At 39.9% G+C, this 14,011-nt stretch overlaps 1 protein-coding gene across 2 annotated transcripts in view; it reads right to left on the bottom strand.

The window, feature by feature from the left end:
• Dnajc6 (DnaJ heat shock protein family (Hsp40) member C6) overlaps positions 1-14,011 on the bottom strand; it is a 159,980-nt gene that overhangs the window by 40,362 nt on the left and 105,607 nt on the right. For both annotated transcript variants that reach the window (XM_026411021.2, XM_077790976.1), the window contains 3 exons: positions 6,560-6,710; positions 5,495-5,544; positions 5,240-5,388 (listed from right to left, as the gene is read on the bottom strand). In XM_026411021.2, coding sequence (XP_026266806.1) covers positions 5,240-5,388; positions 5,495-5,544; positions 6,560-6,710 — 350 coding nt within the window. The remainder of the gene's footprint in view (positions 1-5,239; positions 5,389-5,494; positions 5,545-6,559; positions 6,711-14,011) is intronic.

Below are 14,011 nucleotides of genomic sequence, written 5' to 3'. Positions count from 1 at the left end.
ATTTGTGAGATAGTTACTCATATTGCCATCTTCATCTTACACAAGAGACACAAGAGAAAACAGTCCTAGGAGAGGTGAAATGACTTTTCAGGAAGAGGAACAGCTGAAATGTGAACCTAGGGTAAATTTTAAAGTTTGAAATTTGTGTCTATTATATGATTTCATCTCAATGAAAACTTATTGAAATTTGTGTACTCTCCGCTATACTTTCCTATCTGATGATTAGTAAGAATTCCATCTTGCATTTGAAGGGCGGTAACAAGTTCAAGTGACGGCTGTGTTTTTTTAACGTCAAGAGGCTCAATGCATATAAAGCTGCATAACTAGAACATGGGCTCCTTGATTCACCAGCTCCCAAGCTAGATACTGTTTTCTACATCATTATTTTCTGTCCTGACACTAATGCATGGAGGCAGAGGGAGAGATGAAGTCTGAGTTGTAAGGTCACAATTCTACACTCACCCCCTCCCCAACCTCAAACCAAAGCACAAACCATTAGGAGCTATGAGGACCTCCTCAGTGGGCTCTGAAAAGAAAAGGGGAAAGAGACACCGACTTCCAATAATGAGCCCTTTATAAAGTCCAAGTTAATACATTTTCCCAAAATCAAGTGCAAAATTTGGTGGTTTAGGAAAAAAAAAAAAGTCAAAAGGAAGGAAGAATCGAAAAGATCCAACTGGGCTACTGGTTTCTGAGCTACTAACAGCTCTCCTTCTCAAACTGTCCTTCCTGGGTGGGCAGAGGGAGAAGGAGGGTCCAGGTGGCACTGGAATGGCATTATTCAGAACATAAGAACTTTAGGGCCACGTTAGACTTCTCATTTATTACCAAGAATTTTTCATTAATTACCAATAGCCACACCTAGAAATGTGTAAGCAGTGGTTCTTGTTGCTCTGAAGTTTAGCTATCAATTTGGGCAGAAGCCAGAGTGGAACATGGGAACATGGGTGGGGGAGAGGTGTGAGCACAATGTTTATGTTGGGATTGATTTTAAAAGTTTGGTAAAGATAGTGATGATGATTATACAACACCATAAATGTAATATAACTGTATACTCAAAAGGGTTAAAATCATATCTTTATGTGATATGTATTTTACAACAACGATGTCTATAAAAGTTGGAAGCAGAGGTTTAAGTTCTACAGCCCAGGGGTTCTAAACACACAATGGATCTGTAGGTCCTTTTAACTCCGGTTAAGAATGTTTGATTTAGATGATGCATCTCATTGGTCTCCAGGACTTTACTGTCAGCCTCAGAATTTTTAAGTCCTCAAGGTGGATACTGACCATGAAGAATAAAAAAACTGACTTTCAATACCTTCTGTTCGGTCCTGAGTAAGTATTCTAGCACCTCACATTCAATGTGGGATCATCTGCTTTTTTATTGTTTTGAGTTGAATCCTCTGCTAAAGTCAGACAGTTCTATTGCAATTTGGCTATATGCTGTTTCAAATATAAATACAAGCAAACAAACTGCTTTGTGATTATTTCATAAAATTCCCATCAATTCGTGTAACTTCAAAGAATACTTGTTAGTTAAAATACAGAATGTCAACCCTCAGCACTCAGGAAAGTAAAATCTTCCTGGAAGTAGCCTACTTTGCCACCACCACCACCTATATTCCCAAATATGCAAACAATCCCATAATCAAAGTGTAAATGGACTGAGATATACAATGATGTAGAAATACATGATGCAGACAGAGTTAGACTCCATGAGTCTGCAAATAAAACCAGCCCTACCCCTACATTAGATCTTTTCCAGCACTGGTTATTTATAGAAACCTCTGCCATCTATGTTTATTAAAATAAAATTTAATTGCAGATCTAGCACTCTACTAAACGACAAGCAGGAAGAAATGGCTCTAATCCTCACAGACTGGAAGAGGAGAACCAAGAAAACTTTTCTATGTAATGCAAAAATGGGATGTAAATCAATTCATAGTCTTAATGCTGGGGAGAGTAAGAACTATGAATTTAGAAAGAGATGGATAAAATCAAAAACATAGCTAAGATGAAAATACTAAGGCTTCGGGACTATCTTCCTGAGACACAATTGAGTACTGAGAGAGAAAGGTCAGAGGGTCCAGTTCCAATCTGCCAAGCTCTGGGACTACTTGGGAAGAGTCCATGATGTGCTTTAAAAGAAAGAACTGGAAAACCCTGTGACATGAAGAAATACTCCCTTTAGCAAAGTCAGGCTAACAAAGAAGAGAGTGGAGTTGTGTGACATGGATTCATTTTAGGGAGAAGGCACAGCTCATGCAGAAACTGTGTGTGTGTGTGTGTGTGTGTGTGTGTGTGTGTGTGTGTGTGTGTACATTTAAGCATCCCTGGTTGGAGCATGGACTTTGGGGGCAATGAAGAACAGTGAAACCTGAAGCCACAGAGACAGGCAAAGGCCAGATCATGAAAAGCTTCCTAAGACACGTTCTACCATTTGCATAGACAAGACCTGACCCTGTTCCTTTTACCTCTATCAACCTTACTCATGCTTTCAGGTCCAGCTGTCACTTCTGTCTTCCTGAACTGGACTCCCTCAGCAGGTTTTCCAATATTATTTGCATCTGTCTTGAATATGACCTGGGTTCTCTCTCCAAGTAGGCTTAAGAGCCTTGAAGATAAGAGCCAAATATTTCTTTAATATCTATACTAGTTAATATTTATTGACATATTTGTTCTGTTTTTTTAAAGAGAGAGTGAGAGAGGAGAGAGAGAGAGAGAGAGAGAATTTTTTTTTAATATTTATTTTTTAGTTCTCAGTGGACACAACATCTTTGTTGGTATGTGGTGCTGAGGATCGAACCCGGGCCGCACCGGGCAGCATGCATGACAGGCGAGCGCGCTACCGCTTGAGCCACATCCCCAGCCCCGACATATTTGTTATTTTAAGAAACATTTATTAGCTATGCCAGGCATTGTTCTAGATGTCAAACAAAATAAACATTCTCTCTGCTCTCCTAGGGCAAGAGAGAGCAGCCTAGGGCAGATGCTTAAAGCATGATTCCTGATTCCTTTATTAAATTGTTAAATGCAGTCACAAAATCTTAACTATACCAAAAAATGCTTTCCTTTAAAGATTTGTTTATGAAGACTGCTTTTTATAAATACTATTCAACATCTTCATAATGTACAATTCCTTCTATAGTGATATTATATCTTTATTTACTTTTTGAGGGAAAATGTTCCAAACTATCACAAATCTTTCAAAATCAAATAAAATTCCATGAAATATTGTGCAGAATATTCCACTGCCCTTCAGTTATGAAAATGATGACCCCCAAAAAAAACCCACACAATTAAAAAGATTTAATTTACATCAAGTTAGAAAAAGAATGTTTACCTACATTTTGGTTTGATGTTAATGAATTTGCTATGAATTACATAAAAGATGGAATAAAGTCAGAATGATAGTTTATTACAGTGAATTTACAAGAGCTGCACTTAAAAACTGCATTATAAAATGGCAACTTAGATCTAACCACTGCAGAATGATTTTATCAGAGTGTGTCAAAGAGTAGTCTCCATCACAATAGGTAGAGCAGCACCCAGAAGTTGTCAGAAATGAGAATTCATACCCCACCCCTGTCCTACTGAATCAGAAATATGTATTTAACAAGGCTTTCAAGATATTCCGAGGCACACTACATGTTAAGACTATTCTAAGGACACACTGAAAAAAAAACATTTTAACAAAACTCTTCTGTATATTATTAAATATTAGTACAGGAAGAGGTCTCAGCATATGGGACAGCTTTCTTGTCTCTACAGATGTGCAAACTGAGGTCCAGAGATTATTAATGGCAATTGGAATTTGGAGTAAAGTGAGCTCCAGCATCCACACTGAGATCCTTACTACACAACATTGATGGCCATCTATGATTTTGCACACTTGAACTCAAGTTACACTTGTAGAAAGCCCTTTATAATTCATTAAAAGACCCAGATGAGCTGGGCATGGTGGCACATGCCTATAATCCCAGCAGCTCAGGAGGCTGAGGCAGAAGGATTGTGAGTTCAAAGCCAGCCTCAGCAAAAGCGAGGCACTAAGCAACTCAGTGAGACCCTGTCTCTAAATAAAATACAAAATAGGCCTGGAGATGTGATTCAGTGGCCGAGTGCCCCTGAGTTCAATGCCCGGTACCCAGAAAAAACAGGCCCAGATGAAGTTGTAGTACCAATCATATCTAAAGGCTTACTAAAAGTATTTGAAGAAGTTCTTGAAAGAGAAAAAGCCTTATTTTATGAGTAAATCTGGAATTCACTGGCCAGAAATACCAGACTTGACATCAGTTTCAAACCTAAGCCAGCTCTCAGAGTTCTTTAAACAGCCTGAAAGAAGGAATATTTCTCTAACCCCATTGGAAAAGCTATTTTAAAAGGATAACTCAGCTTTTCCCTGTCAGCCTGGGGTAATGGTTAAGATTTCAGGTTTTAAGTCACCTACTGGACGTGTGATCTTGGGCAGGTTATCTTCTCTCTGTACATGAGTTTCTCCATTATCTCAAAAGACTGATGAGTTATACGTGACATTGCATGTGAAGCTCCCAATACAGTGTAAGTGCTCTATAAATATTGGCTACCACTCTCACTTTTATTAATATTAGTAATAGTATTATCAAACCTATAGTGTGGACTATTTTTATGCTATCCTTCTCTTATGAAAGTGGCATCTTTACTGAATGTCAGATGTATATTTTCATTATTACTGGTGTGTCTATACTAATCTGGCCACACTGCCTCATTGTTGTGTGTGTGTGTGTGTGTGTGTGTGTGTGTGTACGTGTATGCTAGGATCCAGCCCAGGGCTTGGAGCGTGCTAGGCAAGCATTCTACCACTGAGCTACATCCCCATCCCTGATGCTGCCTCATCTTGATGCCCAAGTAGGAAGGTCAAAGACCTAATTAGTGTTGGAGTGTAAGGGTAGCCAACTTCCCAATGCAACAGTTCAATCTCTAAATTGAACCTTGTGAACAACGTTCTAAGAACCAAACAAGCACCAAAAGATTGATACCTCAATTTAGATAGAATTTCATTAATAGAGATACTTTCCTAAAAAATTCTTCAAAGAAAATCTTCAGAACATCTTATAACAGCTAATAAATATTTCATGGACAGAAGTATCCAGAGTTTTTAGTTTTTTCATACGGTTAAAGGTAAAGGTTTTGAGGATACCTCGTAAAAGAAAAAACAGCCTATGATGCCTCAGCAAGCAATTGTAGGGCTAAAATTCCTTACCCTGCTGTGAAACTTGGCAGTTCGGTAAGACTTGGGTGACAGATTGTAGACTGTGTAGTGATCAAGATGTCTGGAATCCAAAAAGCTCCGAATGTCATCAACCTGATTCCTGAATCCTATGTCAACATTGTCCAGGGGAAAGGACATCACTAGGAGAAGTCACACAGAAATAAAACAGGTTACACAGGCCTGCTATCACAATGAGCAGCATTTGATGGCTGAACCAAAGAGCAGGTGAAAACATGAAAAACTTACCAATAATTCTGGAGGTAACATAAGTGAAATCTAAATCTCCCTTTGTGTAGCTGAAAGTGAGACAGGAAAGGGTACAAATTAAAAATGATCTAAATATGCCAAGATTTCTTCTATCACTTGGACATCATGAACTGGGACACTTCTGTCCAGCAGGCATATCTTGACTCCCCTTGAGCCCTTCACTAACAAGAAAGCATAGCTGAGAAAAAACAGTCCACACCCTCAGGGTACAAATACACCACTCCAACTAGTACATTCCAATGCCCCATGGATGCTGCTTCTTGAACAATCTCTGTTTATTTATTTATACTGATTGTTTCAGCCTCTCTGCTGAAATTTGTCCTCTAAATATGAGCAGTGAAGGGGTAGGGGAAGAAGTGATTGAGAAAGCACAAATGATGCTTTTTTTTCTGCCTATCAAAGTCCTAGTTGAATTGGAAGGGTAAACTTTACTTTTGAACCAATATCAAAATGCTGATTAATATATATTGAACTTGGCATTTGAATTTCTGATTCAAAACTGAATACTGTAACTTGGAGTAAACCTATAATTTTCTAATAACCTGAAAATAAAACATAATTCATATAATTTTTATGTAGTGCTAGAGTAGAAAACTTCTGCCATTATCCTAAAGGACTAGTAGGATATAAAAGTTCCATTTGGATTACAATCCACATGTATTATTTATTTGGACTGCATATGCTTTATTTTCTCATTTAATCCCCAATCCACCCAACAACACAAATCCTATCAGAGTATAAAAGTAAAGCTCAGAGAATTAATTAACTTGCCTTAGGTCACATGGTTAACAAGCACAGATAGTGCATTAGAATCCAGGATGTCTGATTCTAAAGCCAGGAAGGACAAGCATTGTACCCTAATGCACTAGTGAGCTGAGTCCTCCCAGCCTGTGCTTGTAACTTCATGGCTTCAGTGACATTCCTCAGCTATCAGTTCCCTTGCAATTATATGACAAAATAGACAATCTTTGAACCAAATAAGCAGTTGGCAGGCAACCAGATGAGCATGGGTTCTGCTAACTTAACCAGGAAGAATGCACATACCTGGCCACCGATTGTATAACTCTAGAAGATGTGTCTTTGAGCGTGTCTTTCAAGTTGTCCTTGAGGTTACTGAACAGCCTCCCTGCTCCTCCTTTCACCATGTCAAAAAGACCTCCCCCATAGCTGGGCTCCATGTCTGGAGACGAGGCACCTGCCAAGGAAAAACAAAAGAAGGCGGTGATGGCACAGACCATGCTGAAAACCGGTCCCTCTTCATTCCCAAACGTTCACACACCATCTTTGGGAGTCTAGATCAGAGATTCCTAGAAGTTATATCCACTCTCAACTGAGTTACAGTAATGTTGCTGGTCTCAGAGGAATGTCCCTCACTGGATCCCAGGCACAGAAACCTCGGGAGATGTACTGCCTAATACTGTAGCTACTAGTCACATGTGGCAACTGAGCACCTGAACTACAACTGGCCCTACCTAACTGAGAAGTCCTCTAAGTATAAAATAGACATTAAATTTCAAAAACTTGGTGTTAAAAAAAATAAAATATTTACATTTGTTACATGTAAAATGATAGTATTTTAGACATATTGAATTACATCATATTACTTCAATTCATTCCACCTATTTCTTTTTACTCTTTTAACATGGATACTAAAATATTTTAATTACCTCTGTGGCCTACGTTATGTGACTTTTGGGCAGTACTGCCCAAAGAGGCTGCTGAGGAACAGCAAAGACAGCTTAAGAGAGTCCAAGGGCCTCCGCTGCCCTTTAGTGCAGGGACTATTAGAAGGCCCAAGGTGGTCCCTCCCACGTGCATCATGAAAAATACCTTACAGCGGCTACAGACGGCGGGGCTCCGCCGAGAAGCAATCAGCAAGCAGGGAAACACGTGGCTTCGGATTCAGTGGAATCCTGCCGGCTGAGCCCTCACTGACCCCGGGGCTGAGTTCGGGATTTCAGACGGGGAAGGAAGCAGTACAGTTCTATCCCCCACAACGGAAACTCCACCAAGGAAACCAGCGGCCACCATCTTGGAGAGCTGAAGTAACCACCGCCACTCTCCAACAGATGCAACAATAAAACAGGTGAGTGTTACTCAGCTCATCTCCCATACAGCAGGGAATTCGCATAAAATCTCTCCTAGGCTCTCCAGGGGAGGGATTATCAGAGCGAGCCTGCATAAAGACAGGAAAACTGAGACATCTGACCTTCAACTCCCCCTCCCATCAGCGGCGAAAACAAACCTCTCTAGCCAGCGCTGGGGGAGGGGCAAGCGGAAAAACTCAAAACAATAGAGTGCCGGGGTTCCCAATAGCCACCCTCCACACTCAACAAATGGCAAGCCCAGAGTACAGTTTGAACTGCCGAGAAGCATCACTCAGGGGAAATCTGGTCTAGCAGGAGAAACCAGGACTAGCAGGAGAAACCAGGGGACTAGAGGCCAGGCCCTCGAGACTGGGCGGCTGGAGACCGCACGCCCGCCGGCGACAGTCCACCCACTGCCCGCGTGACTGGGCGGCTGGAGAACGCCCACCCGCCGGCGACCGACTACGCGACTGGGCGGCTAGAGAGAGCCCGCCAGCCAGCGACAACCAACCAGCCCACTACCCGCACGACTGGGTGGCTGAAGTCCCCCCCCCCCCCCCCCCCCGTGACCGATCGCCCGCCGGCTGCCTGCGCTACTTGATGGCTGGAGGCCGCCCGCCTGCCTGTCGGCGACTGACCGCGCGACTGGGCGGCTAGAGATTGCCCACCCGCCGATGGCAGCCCACCCACTGCCCCTGCAACTGGGTGACTGGAGACAGCCCGCCCGCCGGCGACTGACCGCGCAACTGGGCAGCTAGAGATTGCCCGCCCGCTGCACGTGTGACTGGGCGGCTGGAGACCACCCACCCGCCGGCGACCGGGAGCTGAAACCAGCAAGAGACAGTCCAGTCCCACCCCCCCATTCGGACACCCCGGCAAGGAGCCTGGGGCCCGCCATAGCAGAGAGGTGATGTAACTGGAGCTCGGCCGTCGGAATTCCTTCCCAGCGGAATCCACTTTAGCAGGCATAGTCTACCAACACAAAGGAGAGACAACAGAGATATACAAAAACAAAACAAATCTATAGAAGAGAACAGAAACACAGCAATCAAATAGAGCTGGAAAGTAACGTGAACATTGTGAAAAAACAAGGGAAGAAAGGAGTACAAACAATGCAGGACAACTTAATTCTACAGGAGGAACTAGAAGCATCAGAAACATGGATAGGGAAAGAACTCAAGGCATACCTAACTCAGATGGAAAGGAATATTAGAGAAGACATGAGACAGCAAGTCCAAGCAATAAAAGTATATTTTGAAAATGAATTAAACAAACAAATTCAAATGGCAAAGAACGAGCTTTACCAAGAGATAGAGATCTTAAAAAAAAATCAAACAGTAATCCTAGAAATGCAGGAAACTATAAGCCAGATTAAAAACTCAAACCAGAATATTACAAGTAGAATAGATCAAGTAGAAGTCAGAACATCAGATAATGAAGACAAAGTTTATCAACTTGAAAAGAATATAGTCAACACAGAAAAGATGCTTAGATCCGACGAGCAATCTATTCAAGAGATATGGGATGTCATAAAAAAAACCAAATTTGAGAGTCATTGGGATAGAAGAAGGCATAGAGATTCAAACCAAAGGAATGGACAACATATTAAATGAAATAATTCTAGAAAACTTCCCAGAGATGAAAGATGGAATGGATTGCCAAATCCTGGAAGCCTACAGGACCCCAAACATTCAAAACCATAATAGACCAACTCCAAGACATATAATTATGAAGATAGCCAACATACAGAACAAGGAGAGAATATTAAAAGCTACGAGAGAAAGAGATTACATTCAGGGGTAAACCACTTAGGTTAACGACTGATTTTTCATCACAGACTTTAAAAGCGAGAAGATCCTGGAATAATGTATTTCAAACGCTGAAAAATAATGGATTCCAACCAAGAATACTGTATCCAGCAAAATTAAGCTTCAGATTTGACAATGAAATTAAAATCTTTCACAATAAACAAAAGCTAAAAGAATTCACAGCCAGAAAACCAGCACTGCAAAGCATTTTGAGCAAAATACTACAAGAAGAGGAATTGAAAAATAGTGCCCAAACATAACAGTGGGAGATATCTCAGTAAAGAGGAAGGGAAATAACAAAAAGTAAAAACTAGCCAAACTAAAATAAATAAATAAATAAACATGACTGGAAGTACAAATCATATTTCAATTGTAACCTTAAATGTCAATGGCCTAAACTCACCAATCAAGAGACATAGGCTAGTAACCTGGATCAAAAAAACAAATCCAACAATATGCTGCCTTCAGGAGACTCATATGATAGGAAAAGACATGCACAGGCTTAAGGTAAAAGGTTGGGAAAAATCACCACTCATATGGCCCTCGGAAGCAAGCAGGAGTGGCCATACTCATATCGAATAAAATGAACTTCAAACCTAAGTTAATCAAAAGGGATAAAGAAGGACACTATATACTGTTAAAAGGAACCATCCACCAACAAGACATAACAATTATCAATTTGTATGCACCAAACAATGGAGCTGCAATGTTCATAAAACAAACTCTCCTCAAGTTCAAGAGTCAAATAGACTACAGCACAATAATTATGGGTGACTTCAACACTCCGCTCTCGCCATTAGACAGATCCTCTAGACAAAAACTGAATAAAGAAACTATAGAACTCAACAGCATAATCAATAACCTAGACTTAACTGACATATATAGAATATATCAACCATCATCAAGTGGATACACGTGCTTCTCAGCAGCACATGGATCCTACTCAAAGACAGACCGTATATTATGCCATAGGGCAACTCTTAGTAAATATAAAGGCGTGGAGATAATACCATGCACGATATCTGATCATAATGGAATGAAACTGGAAATCAATGATAAAAGAAGGAAGGAAAAATCCTACATCACATGGAAAATGAACAATATGTCACTGAATGATCAATGGGTTACAGAAGACATAAAGGAGGAGATAAAAAAATTCTTAGAGACAAATGACAATACAGACACAACATACCGGAATCTATGGGACACAATGAAAGCAGTTTTAAGAGGGAAATTCATTTCTTGGAGTTCTTTCCTCAAAAAAAAGAAAAAAACCAACAAATGAATGAACTAACACTACACCTCAAAAACCTAGAAAAGGAAGAGCAAAACAACAGCAAATGTAGTAGAAGACAAGTAATAATTAAAATTAGAGCAGAAATCAACGAAATTGAAACAATAAAAACCACTGAAAAAATTGATAAAACTAAAAGTTGGTTCTTTGAAAAAATAAATAAGATCGACAGGCCCTTAGCCATGCTAACGAAGAGAAGAAGAGAGAGAACTGAAATTACTAACATACGGGATGAAAAAGGCAATATCACAACAGACACTACACAAATACAGAAGATAATTAGAAAGTATTTTGAAACCCTATATTCCAATAAAATAGAAGATAGTGAAGATATCGATAAATTTCTTAAGTCATACGATCTGCCCAGATTGAGTCAGGAAGACACACAATTTAAACAGACCAATAACAAAGGAAGAAATAGAAGAAGCCATCAAAAGACTACCAACCAAAAAAAGCCCTGGACCGGATGGGTATACAGTGGAGTTCTACAAAACCTTCAAAGAAGAATTAATACCAATACTTTTCAAGCTATTTCAAGAAATAGAAAAAGAAGGAGCTCTTCCAAATTCATTCTATGAGGCCAACATCACCCTGATCCCGAAACCAGACAAAGACACTTCAAAGAAAGAAAACTACAGACCAATATCTCTAATGAACTTGGATGCAAAAGTTCTCAATAAAATCCTGGCGAATTGAATACAAAAGCATATCAAAAAAATTGTGCACCATGATCAAGTAGGATTCATCCCTGGGATGCAAGGCTGGTTCAATATACGGAAATCAATAAATGCTATTCACCACATCGATAGACTTAAAGACAAGAATCATATGATCATCTCGATAGATGCAGGAAAAGCATTTGACAAAGTACAGCATCCCTTTATGTTCAAAACACTAGAAAAACTAGGGATAACAGGAACTTACCTCAACATGGTAAAAGCTATATATGCTAAACCTCAAGCTAGCATCATCCTAAATGGAGAAAAACTGAAGGCATTCCCTCTAAAATCTGGAACAAGACAGGGATGCCTTCTATCACCACTTCTATTCAATTTAGTTCTTGAAATACTAGCCAGAGCAATTAGACAGACAAAAGAAATTAAAGGCATAAAAATAGGAAAAGAAGAACTTAAATTATCACTATTTGCGGATGACATGATAATATATTTAACAGACCCAAAAGGGTCTACAAAGAAACTGCTAGAGTTAATAAATGAATTCAGCAAAGTGGCAAGATATAAAATCAACACGCATAAATCTAAGGCATTCCTGTATATCAGCAACAAAACTTCTGAAATGGAAATGAGGAAAACCACTCCATTCACAATATCCTCAAAGAAAATAAGATACTTGGGAATCAACCTAACAAAAGAGGTGAAAGATTTATACAATGAAAACTACAGAACCCTAAAGAGAGAGATAGAAGAAGACCTCAGAAGATGGAAAAATGTACCCTGTTCATGGATAGGCAGAACTGACATCATCAAAATGGCGATATTACCAAAAGTTCTATACAGGTTTAATGTGATACCAATCAAAAAAAAAAAAAATCCCAACTGCATTTCTTGTAGAAATAGATAAAGCAATCATGAAATTCATATGGAAAAACAAAAGACCCAGAATAGCAAAAGCAATTCTAAGCAGGAAGTGTGAATCTGGAGGTATAGCGATACCAGAGTTCAAACCGTACTACAAAGCAATAGTAACAAAAACAGCGTGGTACTGGTACCAAAACAGGCAGGTGGACCAATGGTACAGAATAGAGGACACAGAAACTAATCCACAAAATTACAACTTTCTTATATTTGATAAAGGGGCTAAAAACATGCAATGGAGGAAGGATAGCATCTTCAACAAATGGTGCTGGGAAAATTGGAAATCCATATGCAACAAAATGAAACTGAATCCCTTTCTCTCGCCATGCACAAAAGTTAACTCAAAATGGATCAAGGAGCTAGATATCAAATCAGAGACACTGCGTGTGATAGAAGAAAAAGTTGGCTACGATCTACATACTGTGGGGTCGGGCTCCAAATTCCTTAATAGGATGCCCATAGCCCAAGAGTTAACAACAAGAATAAACAAATGGGACTTACTTAAACTAAAAAGTTTTTTCTCAGCAAGAGAAACAATAAGAGAGGTAAATAGAGAGCCTACATCCTGGGAACAAATTTTTACCCCTCACACTTCAGATAGAGCCCTAATATCCAGAATATACAAAGAACTCAAAAAATTAAACAATAAGATAACAAATAAACCAATCAACAAATGGGCCAAGGACCTGAACAGACACTTCACAGAGGAGGACATACAATCAATCAACAAGTACATGAAAAAATGCTCACCATCTCTAGCAGTCAGAGAAATCCAAATCAAAACCACCCTAAGATACCATCTCACTCCAGTAAGATTGACAGCCATTATGAAGTCAAACAACAATAAGTGTTGGCGAGGATGTGGGGAAAAGGGTACACTTGTACATTGCTGGTGGGACTGCAAATTGGTGAGGCCAATTTGGAAAGCAGTATGGAGATTCCTGGGAAAGCTGGGAATGGAACCACCATTTGACCCAGCTATCGCCCTTCTCGGACTATGCCCTGAGGATCTTAAAAGAGCGTACTATAGGGATACTGCCACATCAATGATCATAGCAGCACAATTCACAATAGCTAGACTGTGGATCCAACCTAGATTCCCTTCAATAGATGAATGGATAAAAAAAAAAAATGTGGCATCTATACACAATGGAGTATTACGCAGCACTAAAAAATGACAAAATCATAGAATTTGGAGGGAAATGGATGGCATTAGAGCAGATTATACCAAGCGAAGCTAGCCAATCCTTAAAAAACAAATGCCAAATGTCTTCTTTGATATAAAGAGAGCAACTAAGAACAGAACAGGGAGGAAGAGCATGAGGAAAAGATTAACATTAAACAAAGACGAGTCGGGGGAGAGAAAGGGAGAGAGAAGGGAAAGCATATGGAAATGGTAGGAGACCCTCAGTGTTACACAAAATTACATATAAGAGGTTGTGAGGGGAAAGGGGGAGGGAAACAAGGGAGAGAACTGAACAACAGCAGAGGTGGTAGAGAGGGAAGATGGGAGGGGAGGGGAGGGGGGATAGTAGGGGATAGGAAAGGTAGCAGAATACAACAGTCACTAATATGCCATTATGTAAAAATGAGAGTGTATAACCGATGTGATACTGCAATTTGTATTTGGGGTAAAAATGGGAGTTCATAACCCAATTGAGTCAAATGTATGAAAGATGATATATCATGAGCTTTGTAATGTTTTGAACAAC

Source organism: Urocitellus parryii, chromosome 11 (genome assembly GCF_045843805.1).
Source record: "Urocitellus parryii isolate mUroPar1 chromosome 11, mUroPar1.hap1, whole genome shotgun sequence".
NCBI lineage: Eukaryota > Metazoa > Chordata > Mammalia > Rodentia > Sciuridae > Urocitellus > Urocitellus parryii.
The sequence above is the reverse complement of the archived record's forward strand: the minus strand, read 5'-3'. Positions and strand labels throughout refer to the sequence as shown.